The sequence below is a fragment of the Anomalospiza imberbis genome, chromosome 19 (genome assembly GCF_031753505.1).
Source record: "Anomalospiza imberbis isolate Cuckoo-Finch-1a 21T00152 chromosome 19, ASM3175350v1, whole genome shotgun sequence".
Classification (NCBI taxonomy): domain Eukaryota; kingdom Metazoa; phylum Chordata; class Aves; order Passeriformes; family Viduidae; genus Anomalospiza; species Anomalospiza imberbis.
Genome location: NC_089699.1, coordinates 6,239,815 through 6,254,330, shown reverse-complemented (window position 1 = coordinate 6,254,330; position 14,516 = coordinate 6,239,815). Strand labels below are relative to the sequence as shown.

General features: G+C 42.9%; 1 protein-coding gene across 1 annotated transcript in view; it reads left to right on the top strand.

The window, feature by feature from the left end:
* TBCD (tubulin folding cofactor D) overlaps nt 1-14,516 on the top strand; it is a 121,156-nt gene that overhangs the window by 1,989 nt on the left and 104,651 nt on the right. Inside the window, exons 2-7 of the mRNA XM_068209342.1 lie at nt 968-1,018; nt 1,218-1,315; nt 2,008-2,109; nt 3,067-3,213; nt 4,088-4,143; nt 7,465-7,597. Of these exons, the coding sequence (XP_068065443.1) occupies nt 968-1,018; nt 1,218-1,315; nt 2,008-2,109; nt 3,067-3,213; nt 4,088-4,143; nt 7,465-7,597 (587 nt within the window). The remainder of the gene's footprint in view (nt 1-967; nt 1,019-1,217; nt 1,316-2,007; nt 2,110-3,066; nt 3,214-4,087; nt 4,144-7,464; nt 7,598-14,516) is intronic.

Here is a 14,516-nt window from a genome sequence, read left to right as displayed (position 1 = left end):
CAACTGCAGCACTGTTGGCTTTGAGTCATGTCTTCAGTGTAGGTGTTGATGTGTCCAGCAGAGGAAAAGGACAGAGAGCAAAGTTGTTTGTGAGAGAAACAAATACAGAAAAGGGGAGGTTAAGGAGGTTTTGGTTTTCTAATTCAAAAGTTGTTTTCTGACCAAATAGCTAAAATGAGCCAGACAATCTCTAGTGCCAAGCTGGATCAGTTAATGATCTTCTTGGGAATCCAGCTTTCATTTCTGTAGCTGCTTTTTGTTGATTCTGGGCTTAAATTGAAGAGCTTTTGTGTCTGAAAGTTCTGGAAAGTTCTTTTTTTTTTTTTTTTTTCAATACGCAATTTCAGTTTCTCCCTTCTTGAGTCACTATCCAAAAGGAAGAGACTGTGTTACTGGCAGCAAAATAGAGTAAGGGATGTGAACAGTTTTGAGGAGCACAGTGGTAAGAGCTGCAGTTTGCTTGTTGAGGTTAAAATTTCTTAAGGATTCTTTGTTCTTTGCTGAATAATTCCCTGTATTCTATTTCAAAACAAGAAACTAGCTCTGAGGATTGTGAGGAGCACCCTCATTGCAAAGTGTTGCTTGTGGGAGGTTTGTCCCAGGAAACTGGAGAGACTCCTGGGAGTGGGTTGATGGCTCAGTGTAGGTAAATGAGTGCAGTGTGAGGGGGACAGACTCTGCTTGTACTGTTGCTTGGAGTTATAAACTGCTCTGTGTTGGAAGGCACCTTAAAGATCATCTCATGCCACGCTCCCTGCCATGAGCAGGGACACCTTCCACTATCCCAGGTTGCTCCAAGCTCCATCCACTCTATGATTTTCTGACTTTGTTACCTTGCTTACCGGTGGTGGCAGCTCAGGGATGCAGAAGTCTTAAGCTAAAACTGTTCAGAATCAGAGGGTATCTCACAGTTAAGGCTCTGGAAGAACCTTGGAGAAGTTTATTACAGATATCTTTTCATTTTCAGGTATAATGGACAAGTACCAGGAGCAGCCTCACCTTTTGGATCACCACTTAGGTAGGAATGTCAGCCTTAAATAATTTTTGTATCTATACTTAAAAATCTGTTACTCTGGAAGATCTGGGTTTGCGTTGCAAGACTGCTGTGGCTGACAGTACTTCCATTTTATAATTGTTGTCTCCCTCTGTTCTGTCAGAAGTACAAGAAACTCTGTGACCTGCATGTAGTCTCACTGGTTTTTCTCTCCTTTCACTAGAGGGGATGATGAATTCCTTGTTGGAGATAGTATGGGACAGTGGATCTCCTCCCTCACTAGTTCACCTGGCTTTTAAATTTCTCTACATCATTACAAAGGTAAAAAAATCCTAAATTTAATATTCTTGAATTGAAGTTTGTAAGTTATTAATATTTTTTGTTATTCTCAAAAATATTAAAATAAATAAGTGTCTAATATGGTTAAATATTTTAAAGTGTACTGTGAAAGATTAGTTCTTTTGTTTCCCATTTTCATGATAGTTTATCTTATTTAATGATCCAGATTAGTAAAAATCCAGATCTGAATGCAAAAGAAATTACAGACATGGAGATGCTGAGTGATAAAACATGAGTTATAACGTTGAAAAGTAAAGTGTGATGAACAGTTAGATGGATGTGGCATTTACATTTGAGCACAGGAAAATATTTTTGGGCTGTAAGGGCTGAGCCCTGGGATAGGTGGCTCAGAGAGGAGGGGGGGGTCTCCATCCTTGGGATCCTGGGCACCCCATGGATGTGGTGCTGGGCACCCTGCTGGGGTGACCCTGCTTTACCAGGAGCGTGGGACTAGACAATCTCCAGATGTCCCTTGTTTTAAAGTTCATTATCATGTCATAAATTCTTAATAACTTTGTAAAACCACAAATATCACAAGGTATTTAAGACTTTGCATACTTACTCTCCTTATGACATGAGGATCCTAATCAAGAAATTCCTCCAAGGGTCTTTCCTTTCCCCTCAGTACGTGCTGGTGCTGGATGGGTTCTGAATTCTGGAACTTTCTGCTTTAGGTGAGAGGGTACAAACGTTTCCTGCCACGGTTCCCTCACGAAGTCCGGGACCTGCAGCCTGTTTTGGATATGCTTGCAAAGCAGAACCCAAGAGACCCTGAGGTGAGCACTTGCTGTACTTTTTGTTTAATGTTTATGTCTCCAGTAGAAAAAGCTGAAGGAAAAAATCTGGGAAAAAGTATATAAAGCAGTGACAGACCCTGTCTGGTGTGTTAACCCCTGGACTTAATGTGAAAACCATCATCTTGTCACAGGAGAAATACCCTCCCCAAGAAGAGGTCTTGGCTTCCTTTCATGGGATTTGTTCCAAGGATTTAGAAACAGTGGCAGTAGAGCTGCAGGTAGAATTTTTAAGCACTCATGTAAGGAACACATTGATTGTAACAAGAGTAAGAAGAAGGGCAGTGAAAGGCACTGAACCTCTAAAAGGAGTAACTGAAAAATACTCCAGTCTGACTCCAGGATACTGTAGTTTATATTCTTATGTTTTTAAATAAGGAAAAAGAAGAACTCCAGAGAGTGTTTAAGATAGATGGATTTTAAGAGAGATCATTATCAATTATAAGTAACAAAAATAATGGATTTGAAGACAATAATTGTCTGCTCTAAATTAAAGCATTTTTAAAATAAACATCAGTTCTGACACTTTGCTTCTTTAAATCTTGAAAAACTTCCTTCCTTCTTCAGACGTTTTTTCAATAAACCCACAAAAGCAACACATAAGAAATTAAGGAGAAAAACATACTTCTGTTCTATTTGTGAGTGGAGGCACAGATAGGCCAGGGAAGGGAAAAACAGGAAAATGGGAAGGTGCAGTTTTTCTTTGGGAAGGAAACAAGGTTGCCTAGATTTCTGATTGGGGGCAGGGTCCATTAATTTTGTTACAGTTTTGCTGTTTGGGGTGCTTGTAATTCTGTCTCCTCTGAAGTTTCAGGACACTCACATTGGGAATTTTGTCTTGTTCATCTTTGAAAGTTCCTTGGAGCCAGGGGGGTAGTTTGCGCTCTTTATATTGCAGAAAATAAAATAAAACCCCTTTGTTTTACCATTCCTTTCCAGACTTGGGAAACTCGCTACATGCTCTTGTTGTGGCTGTCCATGATCTGCCTGATCCCTTTTGATCTGGCCCGTTTTGATGGCAACCTTGTTTCCCTGGAAGGGCAGGCTCGGCAGCCAACCATGGATCGCATCCTGGAGGTAGCAAAGGTGAGGAAAACACATCCTGTAATGCTTTCAGACCTGGGGCATTTGGCTCAATCATTCAGTATGTGATAAATATTAATATATTCTGTATATTCCTCAGTGATCTTCTTTTCTGAACATCATTTAAGCCTGTATTTTTGTGTCTAATCTGTAAAGAATTTTTTTGTGCTTCTGGATCTTCATACTGTTGTTTGCTGCTTTAAAGTCAGGTGAGACTGGAACTTGTTTCCCCTGATCTAATAAACTGTTTTATCTGAGGTGAACCCCTGCCTTTGAATGTGTCAGAGGCTTTCAGCACATGGAAGTGCCAGAGAGCTTCTCTGCAAACCAAGTCTAAGGATTTCTAGAGAAAATCAGTGTTTGAGCAGAGTGAGCAGCTTTGGAAGCTGTGACTCTGAAGATTTTGAAACAAATACATGAAGTTCCCGTGGGTGTCAGCCCAGGTGGCTGACTTGTCATGCCTTTGAGATAAAAATAAACCACCCCTCCTTCCCCACAGGTACCCCAACAGCTCAGGCCTTTGACACTTGCAGCACTAAGGGGCTTGCTGCTTATAGGACAATGTGTCTGTGAGTTAAGACTTCAGCAAATGAACCTTCAGTAATAAATTACTGAATAAATTACCTTCAGTAATAAACCTGCTTTGAAAGGCGCACGAAGGGAGACTTTGCCTCAGATGCAGTTTGTTAAATGGGAAAATGAACTTTCTACTATGTTTAAGCTCAGATTGTAACCATAAAAATGACGTGATGTGTGTAATCATCATAATATTTGCCATGTAAGTATTCAGTAGTGTATTAAGTACAGAGTTGTCACATAGCTGGTTTTCTATCTCCATGTACGAATTCTTTTGCAGTCAGTTTTCTTTTCCCTTTAGTGTTACCTGGTTGTCAGTGACAAGGCCCGGGATGCAGCTGCTGTGCTGGTGTCCAAGTAAGTCTCTTTTGTGCATCTTGGCAGAAAGGCTCCCATTCCTCCTGCTGTCTTTTAATCTTTATTTAAACATGACAGTTTTGGGAGGCTTGGAAGTTGCCAGCTGTCTGTGGGATATTACTGTTGCTTGAATTGGATGGAGCAGTGTGTTGTTGGGAAAATTGCTTTCTCTGCACATGAAAATAAATTACAAAGACCATAAGCAGGGATAGTACACACATGTCTCTTGTTTCAGTGTCTATTCCAGTCCACATTCCTGGATATTGTAGTGGAAGTCAGCTCAGGTTGTGATTGATTGGGGTTTTTTCTCTTTTTAAAGCAGTGAAGGCCTGGCTCCGCTCTGCAGCCTGTGCCCAGGTTGTGATTGGGGTTTTTCTGTTTTTAAAGCAGTAAAGGCCTGGCTCTGCTCTGCAGCCTGTGCCCAGGTTGTGATTGGGGTTTTTCTGTTTTTAAAGCAGTGAAGGCCTGGCTCTGCTCTGCAGCCTGTGCTCAGGTTGTGATTGATTGGGGTTTTTTCTGTTTTTAAAGCAGTGAAGGCCTGGCTGTGCTCTGCAGCCTGTGCCCAGGTTGTGATTGATTGGGGTTTTTTCTCTTTTTAAAGCAGTGAAGGCCTGGCTCCGCTCTGCAGCCTGTGCTCAGGTTGAGATTGGGGTTTTTTCTCTTTTTAAAGCAGTGAAGGCCTGGCTCTGCTCTGCAGCCTGTGCTCAGGTTGTGATTGGGGTTTTTTCTGTTTTTAAAGCAGTGAAGGCCTGGCTCTGCTCTGCAGCCTGTGCTCAGGTTGTGATTGATTGGGGTTTTTCTGTTTTTAAAGCAGTGAAGGCCTGGCTCTGCTCTGCAGCCTGTGCCCAGGTTGTGATTGGGTTTTTTTCTCTTTTTAAAGCAGTGAAGGCCTGGCTCTGCTCTGCAGCCTGTGCTCAGGTTGTGATTGATTGGGGTTTTTTTCTCTTTTTAAAGCAGTGAAGGCCTGGCTGTGCTCTGCAGCCTGTGCCCAGGTTGTGATTGGGGTTTTTTCCCTTTTTAAAGCAGTGAAGGCCTGGCTGTGCTCTGCAGCCTGTGCTCAGGTTGTGATTGATTGGGTTTTTTTCTCTTTTTAAAGCAGTGAAGGCCTGGCTCTGCTCTGCAGCCTGTGCCCAGGTTGTGATTGGGGTTTTTTCCCTTTTTAAAGCAGTGAAGGCCTGGCTCTGCTCTGCAGCCTGTGCCCAGGTTGTGATTGGGGTTTTTTCTCTTTTTAAAGCAGTGAAGGTCTGGCTGTGCTCTGCAGCCTGTGCCCAGGTTGTGATTGGGGTTTTTCTGTTTTTAAAGCAGTGAAGGCCTGGCTCTGCTCTGCAGCCTGTGCTCAGGTTGTGATTGGGGTTTTTCTGTTTTTAAAGCAGTGAAGGCCTGGCTGTGCTCTGCAGCCTGTGCCCAGGTTGTGATTGATTGGGGTTTTTTCTGTTTTTAAAGCAGTGAAGGCCTGGCTGTGCTCTGCAGCCTGTGCTCAGGTTGTGATTGGGGTTTTTTCTCTTTTTAAAGCAGTGAAGGCCTGGCTCTGCTCTGCAGCCTGTGCTCAGGTTGTGATTGGGGTTTTTCTCTTTTTAAAGCAGTAAAGGTCTGGCTCTGCTCTGCAGCCTGTGCTCAGCAGGGGGCGCTGATTAATTTTAATTAGGGGTGTATGTTCAGAACAAATTTGGTGCTAGAATACATGAAGCTGCTTCTAGAACCAGGTGTGCAAGGCTGTAGTGGTGCTGTGTAGTGGACTTAGAGTTACTTAGTTTATTATGAAAACACCATTTTCAAAGCAGCCTGGTGTTTAAAACACTTCACCAGAAATTAGAAGGCTGGCTCCAAGGCCTTTCCCTGTTCTCCCATCCCCAGAGCCAGTCCTGAGCATAATCATTCTGACATGAGGTTTCTGTGCCATCTCCCAGGAGCTGGACTGTTACTTGGGTGGGCAGGAGCACAGCGATGCTGGGACAGATGGAGAGATAAGATACAGGAGTCTGACTCTGTAGCACACTCTGGGAAAGTCCCTGGGGAGCAGGAGAAAGTCTGGGCCCTGCCTTGTGTTCCAAGGAGTTGATGAATTTCAAGTGGAGTTTAGAAACATCAGGGTTCAAGACCTCCTGTTTTCCAAAATGAGCTGCTTCTCACAGGGCAAAGGAGCTGGAGTATATTTCATTCCTTTCTGCCTGCTCAGTGAGTGGTTGCAGTAGGAGGAGATGGGGCTGATCCTTATCCTGGTGTTAGTCTGGAGGTTAGGACACTCCTTTGGGAAGGAAAGGTTTAAACTCCTTGGGACTGAGGAAGGGTCTTGGAACCAGCTCAGCCACTTCACAGGTCACTTCTCTCACCTGTGCCCTTGGGCCAAAGGCAGCTTCATCCTCCAACCCAAAACCACCCTCCTGCAGCTCACCCCAATTCCTCATTGTTCTGCTGCTGAGCACCAGAGGGACTGGTTGGGGAGCAGCTCACTGCTGAGGTGTTCTCTGTATTTAATTTTAAATATATATGTATAATTTAATACCCCGTCAGTCAGCTCTTGGGGCTGTTCCCCAGTTATCTGTAGGAAGGATCCAGGTCCTGGCTCTGGGGCACATCCTCTTTGAATTCCTTGTTGTGTTGGGTGGGCTTCCCCCTGTGCCTTGTTTCCACTGGGTGAGTTGAGAACAAATGTAGTCTGAATTGCTGCTGCAGCAGGACCTGGTTTGTAGGAGCCAGGACACTGAAGTGATGCCCTGACAGGAGCTTGGCTGCTCCGGGGAGGGCTGAGAGTAGGTTTATGATACTTTAGCCATGAAAAACATCCTTTCCCTTTTCTAAGATGGCTAAAAATACATCTCTTAACCCATCTTGTGTGTTAAATAACAAGTGCTTGACCTTTTCAAATATCCAAAACCCCAAATTGCTTGTTCTGGGCCTGACTGCTGACAGTGCAAAAGGGACCCAGTGCTGATTTCCACTGATTTGCAGAATGGCTGTTTTTGGTGAGAGAGGTGAAGAATCCACCTATTTGTGTCAGCTTTTCACTAATTCTAATAGAGATAATTTCTTAAAAGCTTTGGAAATTGTGTTGCTTTATAATTAAGATAAGAAATTTCTAGAACCCAAGTTTTTAGGTCGGTTAAAAGTGAAAACAAAATTCCAGGTCAGAGCCTTGCTCAGAAACAGATGGGCTAAACATAGGATGGCTTGGAGTGTTCCCACCCTCAGTGATTTGCGGAAAGACACGTTGAAGAATTGTTTCCAGGAGCTACAACCAGTTTGGATAGGAGGAAAAATCATTTTTCATTGGGTGTCATTAAGTCAGTGGCCGCAATAATTTCTTTTTTTTTTCTGTGACAGGTTTATTGTCCGCCCTGATGTCAGGCAGAGCAGGATGGCAGATTTCCTGGACTGGGTGCTCTCCATGTTATCCAAATCCTCCTCCCAGACCATGGAGGGCACTGTCGTTATGAATGGCATGCTCCAGGCCCTGGTAAATACTGGTTTTTCCTTAAAAGATAGACAGTTGGGTTCATGGCCATCCTATACTACAGGAGGCCCTTGGCAGCAAATGCACAGAGGGATTCCTGGCAATGAAGAGAATTTCCTCCACAGCAGTTTAGACAATATAACTTCCCAGGCATGTGTATTTTCTTTTTTTGTCATCCCCAAATGAAAGTGAAGTTGCCAGTATAGATATTTATAAATAACTCTCAAAGTAGCAGGCATTTCAGTAAGCTTGGGTTTGTTTGCTAATCTGAATGAATTTTTTTGTTGAGTGCCCTTTCCTTGTGAATTGATAATGGTGTGTGACTCAAAAGAGCTGAATTCTTGGTTTGGGTTTTAAAATTGACCCACTGTGCATGGGGAAAAAATCTGAACTGCTGTTCCAGGGCACTGCTCCTCTTGTACATCCTAAGAAGGGCTATTGATAAAAGCTTTGTTGTAGTTTTACACCCTTAAAAGTGATGGGGTGTGTTTTGAAATCCTGGGCTAACACTTCTGGTGTCTGTGCCGGTTTTGATGTCCGAATGTGTTTGGGCAGAATGGGTTTGTGTGGGGGAAGGAGTTGTTGTTCCTTCTTGGTTTGGTTGTTTCCAAGGCAGTGCAGGTGAAGACAGATCACGAGCCCTTGTGCAGTATTTGCAGTTGCACAGGTTTGAGGATTTGCTGGTGTTTGTACAAGTTTTGATAATTTGCATTAATTTGCTACTCTTCTTAACCAGTCACTAAGAGGACTTGTGTGCAGTGTGGTACTAAACATCAAAGCAAAGGTCTGGAGCAAGTGTGTGAGGTTTCTTTTCAGTTGTTTCTTTTTCCTCTCGAGCTCTTCCAAATCAGAAGGGAGAAGAAATGATCTATATTTAGAATAACTGAGGACCTGCTACTTAAGCAGGAGGAAGCGTTATTTGTGTGCATTGCAGTGTTTCAAAAGACAGAATGATGTTTCATCATTTTATTGTCAGATCTGGAAAGGGAGACTGACTGTTTGCCATTCCCGGGGCATGATGAGACCTGCAGGATGTATAATGCATTAGTGTTTTGTCATAATTCCTTTGAGTTTGGCTTTGGCTCCATCCACCTGTTCATTAGTGCGCACTAAGCGAAACAGGTGAATACTCAACAAGTAGAATCGAAACCAGAATGTGATACAATAGACCTGGGAGCAGAGCCTGCTGCTTTGCTTTTCTGGGATTTTTCTTTTTTCCCCTCTCCACAGCTCATAACTCCTGTTCCAGTTGGTAGATATGAGCAGATTTATAAAGCCTTTTCTTGCATTTAGTCTTCAATTTCCCCTTTCAGTCGCTACAACAGATTGTATCATTAGGGAGTAAAGGTTTTCAGAATGGTATGTGTATGCATGTAGGTGCTCAAGGAGAGCAGGAAATTTTTATTTCAAGAGTTAAATGTTATAAATATCGTATTTATATATAATTACCTATATTCTTAATATTTTAATATTAAGAACTTTGTCTCACACTTGTAGCACCACTATGTTGTCAAAAATATCATCTGAAAATAAGTGTTCAAAATAAGGAAATGCATTTCTTCAGCATGCAAGATTGTAACTTCATATAGTATATAATCTATTTATTCTATAAATAAATACAAAATATTTTGACATAACAAGTAATCACTAAATTTGTAAAGCAGATAACGTCTCTGTGAGGGGCAACTAAAAGTTGTGGCAAAAAGCTTTAAAATTCTTTGCCCTTGGATTCCTCCAGCACTTTTTTACTTTAAGAGTGAAGCTGCAGCTGCTTGGCCATGTCTCTGAACAAGCAGGAGAAAAAAGACCATTTTTCAGTTTCTGCTCAGTACAGCAAGGCGGGTTTTGGGATTGTGCAGGTTTTGGGAATGATGTAACCCACCAGAGTGGGGATAAAAAGTCTCTCCACATTGGAGCAGAGCAGGGCTGCCCTGAACAGGGTGGGTTTTGGTTGGGTTAGGATTTTGTGCCACTTACAGTCTGCATTTACTGAGCAGCATGGAAAAAATGCTCAGAAAAGACACGAAACTCCTGCATTTCAATGAACTGAAACTGCAAGTCAGGGACGCAGTGAGTAGTTGGCCGTGGCTGACTTTGATCTGCCTCTTCGTGGCCGTGAGCCTGGCTGATCAGGTGTGTGCTGCTGTTTCATCTCACTCAGCGTTCTGTGCAGAACGAGTCCGGCTGTTCCGCGGCTCCTGTCGGAACACGCACCCCGCGTTGCATATTGTAATTGCACTGGGGCCTTTGGCTCTCTGCTCCCTTCCACCTGTCCTCAGTAGCTCACCATTTCCCAACGGGGGGCACCGGCAGGCACCTCTGCTGACACTATTTCCAGTTCAGTGTTTCATGCTGCCCTCCTTTGTTGAAACCTCTGTTGCGCTGTGGCGTTTCGTTCGCTTCCGTGCTCCTGTTCTTTGGCATTTGAAGGACTGAAAATGTTGGATTATTAAGCAATTGCTACTTTTTTATACCATTTGTTTACTTGAAGGAAACTTCTTGCCTGTTTCAAGAATCTGCATTTTAAATTCTCTTGGTCTGGAGGTTTGCTTTTAAACCTGCCATTATATCAAACAGCTTTTTAGTTATCGCTGCAGGGCGCAGCACTCCCAGTTCTTGCGTGACAGAGATGTCATCACGTTGAGGTAGCCTTGGGCATTGAAACTTATTAAACCTTATTTGTTTTATAAGTGATTCAGTATACAAGTGTGAGTAATAATTAAAAAAAATAAAACGCCCTACACAGTGATCTGATGAAACTCGAGAGTCTTAAGAACGAGGCATTTCCCTGAGCTGTCTCTAATGCAAAGGTTATTTAGCAATAGCTACATGCTTATGTAAATTTGGCTCCAGGGGAGAAAGAACTCTCTAACTCTATTCTTTCAGACCCAGAGGCACAAAAATAGAATATTTCCAAATAGAATGTTTCCCAAGTCTCTGTGTTTTTGGCATTCTCAAAGAATTGGCTGTATTAGGATTGTCTATTGGCATTATTTTTTAAAAAAAAGGGTTTGTTGCTCAGTGGTTTGGTGATAGAAAAAGCAGTGCTGGTGAGAGGTACAAATGTTCTTATGTCTGCAGGTGCCAAGGGCACTGACTCCTTTCTGCTCATGCCATTTCTCTCCTGTCACGGAGTATTTCTTCTAATGTGGCCTTGTCTGATACTGCTGGGTTTTTCTCTTCTCACCAGAACTTTTGTGGGTCATTCAAGGTTCAAAAGTTCTGTTATCATAAAGCTGGTTCTTGTTAGAGCCTACTACTACCTCAAGCTGCTATTTTTTTTTTCCCTCTGAGTATTTAAAATCCGTGGATTTTAAATCAAGATGTAAAAGGATGATACTCTGTCAGCTCTCCGTGTGTTAGTGTAAACATGTCAGATGTTCAGCTGATAAATAACTGGGATCACATGAAAGCTGCCATCACTGTGTTGGTGTCTGTCAGTGTTGGTGTCATGTTGATGCTCAACACCCAAACACGTGCAGCCCACAGCAGGAATGCTGCTTGTGTGGAGGCACAGTAAGAGCAAGGCCTTTAACTAACCCATTTTACCTTCAGCTGCACGTAGAATGCATTAAATATTCCCTTCTTCCAAGTGAACTTCAGTTCTGCCAGCATGTTCTCCCTCCCTGCTCCTGGCCTGGAGGCAGGGATGGCTGGTGGCATTCCCGGGGTGTTGTGTGGCTACCAGGGGGTGCTCCAGAGCAGTGCAAGGGATCATTTCCTGCTCTTCCCAGCGAGGCTGGAATTATCCTCCCAGTCCTCCTCTTGGTTACAACCAGAGGGTAGATGCAGACTTGTGTCTCCTGCTCGGCAGGAAGATCCGCTCGCTCCCCACCAGCCAGGCCACCCCTCGTGGTGATTTGTGTAGCTTGGGGAACAAGTCCTGGAGATGATCCCGACTGATAGATCTGCTGCAGGTCGGGCCCAAAGTGGGTTATGCAGACAATTGGCAGGTGTGGTGTCTCTGCTGGGATTATTAAGAAACTGGGCTTTGTTTGCCTTGCCCTGCGCTGTTTCTAAAGCAGAGCCAGACTTGACAGTCGTCATTGCTTGCACACCACTGATTTTCTCTAATTTGTAGGTGGCTTAATTATTTATAAGAGAGGGAGTCACATACTTTTCAACAGTTGAGCAGGTTGGGTGGGTTGGTGTGTGCTCTGTGTCCTCGTTAGGCAGGAGCCCGTGGCGTGGCTGCGACTGCGGGGTGCTCCGACAGGCAGGCTCCTCGTGCTCAGCACTGCTGACACCAAAATGCCTGTGCAGGTGGCAAACCAAGCTTATTAATTGCTTTGTTTGTATCAGATTTTTGGAAATGGTGTGCCTTGGATATTTTTCTTCCTTCAAGGCAGGAAGTTTAAGCTGGGTACTGTAATGCTGATTTGCTCTTTTTGCTGCTTTTTTTTTTTCCTCATGATTTTCATTTATGGGTCATGAACATTTCTTTTTTAGTATGACCCCTGTAAGCTCCAGGTTTACAGTATTTTTCTGAAGGAGTAACTTTGCTGTACATGCCTGACTGTAGCATGTGCTGGAAGAAAATATTTTTTCTGCTTTCCCAAAAGCCAGCATTGGTTAAAGTGCTCTTTTATTTCCTTTGAGAAAAATACATCTATTACACTCAAAAGTTTTAGAGGTTTGGACTTGGGGATGCTTTTGCATGCTTTGATTCATAAATAATGAACACTTCTCTTCTTGTCTTTTCTACACTTAGAAAAAAACCCTAGACATTGGATTTCCTGCTGTGTTGAATATCTGAAGAGTAGTTCTCCACAGTTGGGCTGTTACCTATTTACTTGTGTAAAATTTATTTTTGAAACAGCTGTTAAACTTCTCTGACACAGAGAACTACCTGATGTATCAGTTGTAGAAACTCCAGGGACCTGCTCCAAGGTTGTGTCTGACCCCCAGTGCACCTCAATGGGTGCAGAAAGAACTTTCTTCCTATTCAGACATTTGGTATTTTCAGCTGTGTTTATTCCTAAACCACTGGGAACAGATTTTATTGATCAAAAGTCATGTAAGTATTATGGCCCTTTAAAAAAAGTTCAGTTATTAATTCAAATTAATAATTATTGCTTAATTAGCTATTCTGTCCTTTGGGCAATTTTTACTTCTCCTAAAAACTCGTATTCATAAAATAAAACATCTTAATGCACTTCTCAATTCATTTATAGCTGTTGCCACAATGATTTTTCTTGCAAAATGTATATTATAAATCCCCATAGGAGGAATAGATGTTTTGTGTTGAAAATAGTTGTTATTTAAGTTTTAGTGAAACTGCTGTAGGGAGACAATGTGTGTTTCACTTTTTTGTTCAGAAAATACTAGAAATTATTATGCTATGGAATCTGCCAAGGTTGCTGTTCTAAACTGATTCATAGATGTGTGAGGAAAAGCATAACAAAAAAATACTGTACAATACTTGAATTTTTCTCATTTCCTGTTTGTGTGTTGGTTGATTCCTTCCATCTCTCTCAGAGGTGGCACCTTCCAGTTGTGTTCTTCCTGAGGAGTCAGGACTTAATTCAGACTTGAACTCAAGGGTGTGAAAACGTGGAGAAGCTTGGAGAAAGGTGCCAGAATTTGGGAGCTGCAGACTGAAAATGGGCTGGTTTGAGGGTTCTGTTTCACCTCCCCAGCAGTGCTGAGAGCACACACCCAAAGGAGTTTGTCCAGGAGCATTCCCAAGGATCTGTTCAAAAGCTGTTTCTCTACACTATCACTGCTTGAGGATTTACAGTGTGCTTTGTTTGAATATGCTTGAATATTGTAATAATAATTATAATTTGGAGGCAGCCTGTGTGTGCCTTAAAAACAATGTTTGCTGTGAAGTTAGGCAGAAAGGAGAAGGAAGTGTGAGGATGCAGGGAAGGAATTGTGAGGGTGCAGGGAAGGAACTGTGAGGATGCAGGGAAGGAATTGAGAGGGTGCAGGGAAGGAACTGTGAGGATGCAGGGAAGGAATTCAGAGGCTGCAGAGAAGGAACTGTGAGGATGCAGGGAAGGAATTGTGAAGATGCAGGGAAGGAACTGTGAGGGTGCAGGGAAGGAACTGTGAGGGTGCAGGGAAGGAATTGTGAGGATGCAGGGAAGGAATTGTGAGGATGCAGGGAAGGAATTGTGAGGATGCAGGGAAGGAATTGTGAGGATGCAGGGAAGGAACTGTGAGGATGCAGAGAAGGAACTGTGAGGATGCAGAGATGCTGCCGTGTCTCCAGCAGCCACAGCAAGGTGTGCAGAGAAACCAGTGGCAGGGTTTTAAAGCAGAACACAGGAACAAAATAATGAAATGAGTTTCTGCATGTTTCAACAAAGAAAAGTTTTAGAGGAGCTCTAGATTTATTGTACCAAAGATTTGCGGGTCCTCTGACATATTTTTTAGGCTTCTTAGTACAAGCAGAGTTTTGTTGTATGTCAGTGGGAAATTTTTGTATTGTTTTTAACACTGACTTCATATATTGCTAAAAGCTTTGCCAATTTATACATTTAAAGTGATATTTATTTCTGTTGTCTGGGCCTGAAGAAGTTCTATTGCATTGCTGCCTTGTAAAAGGCTTTTTTAAGGGAGCTCTCACACTTGCCTGCATTAAGTCTCAAGTACTTTGATATATAATATCAAATTCCCATATATAGCTTGTAGTAGTGCTGATTTGTGATCCTGAAATGCAATTTAGTAACGAACCAAAAGGGGCTGGGTACACAGCCTGAAGGTGTTTTTCTTGCCTCTGTTGCTCGCAGCCCCGCCTGCAGCGCCGGAGGCGTGTGTGTGTTTGGTATGTGTGAGAAAGTACCTCTTTTTTGGGGAAGTCTGTTCTTGTTTAACTCCCAGGCATATTTATTGAGGAGGATTTTGCTTCTGGTGAGTGCCAGAGCAAGGACAAACAAGTGCCTGGCCAGGGTTTTGGTACATGGGGAGCTGAGGA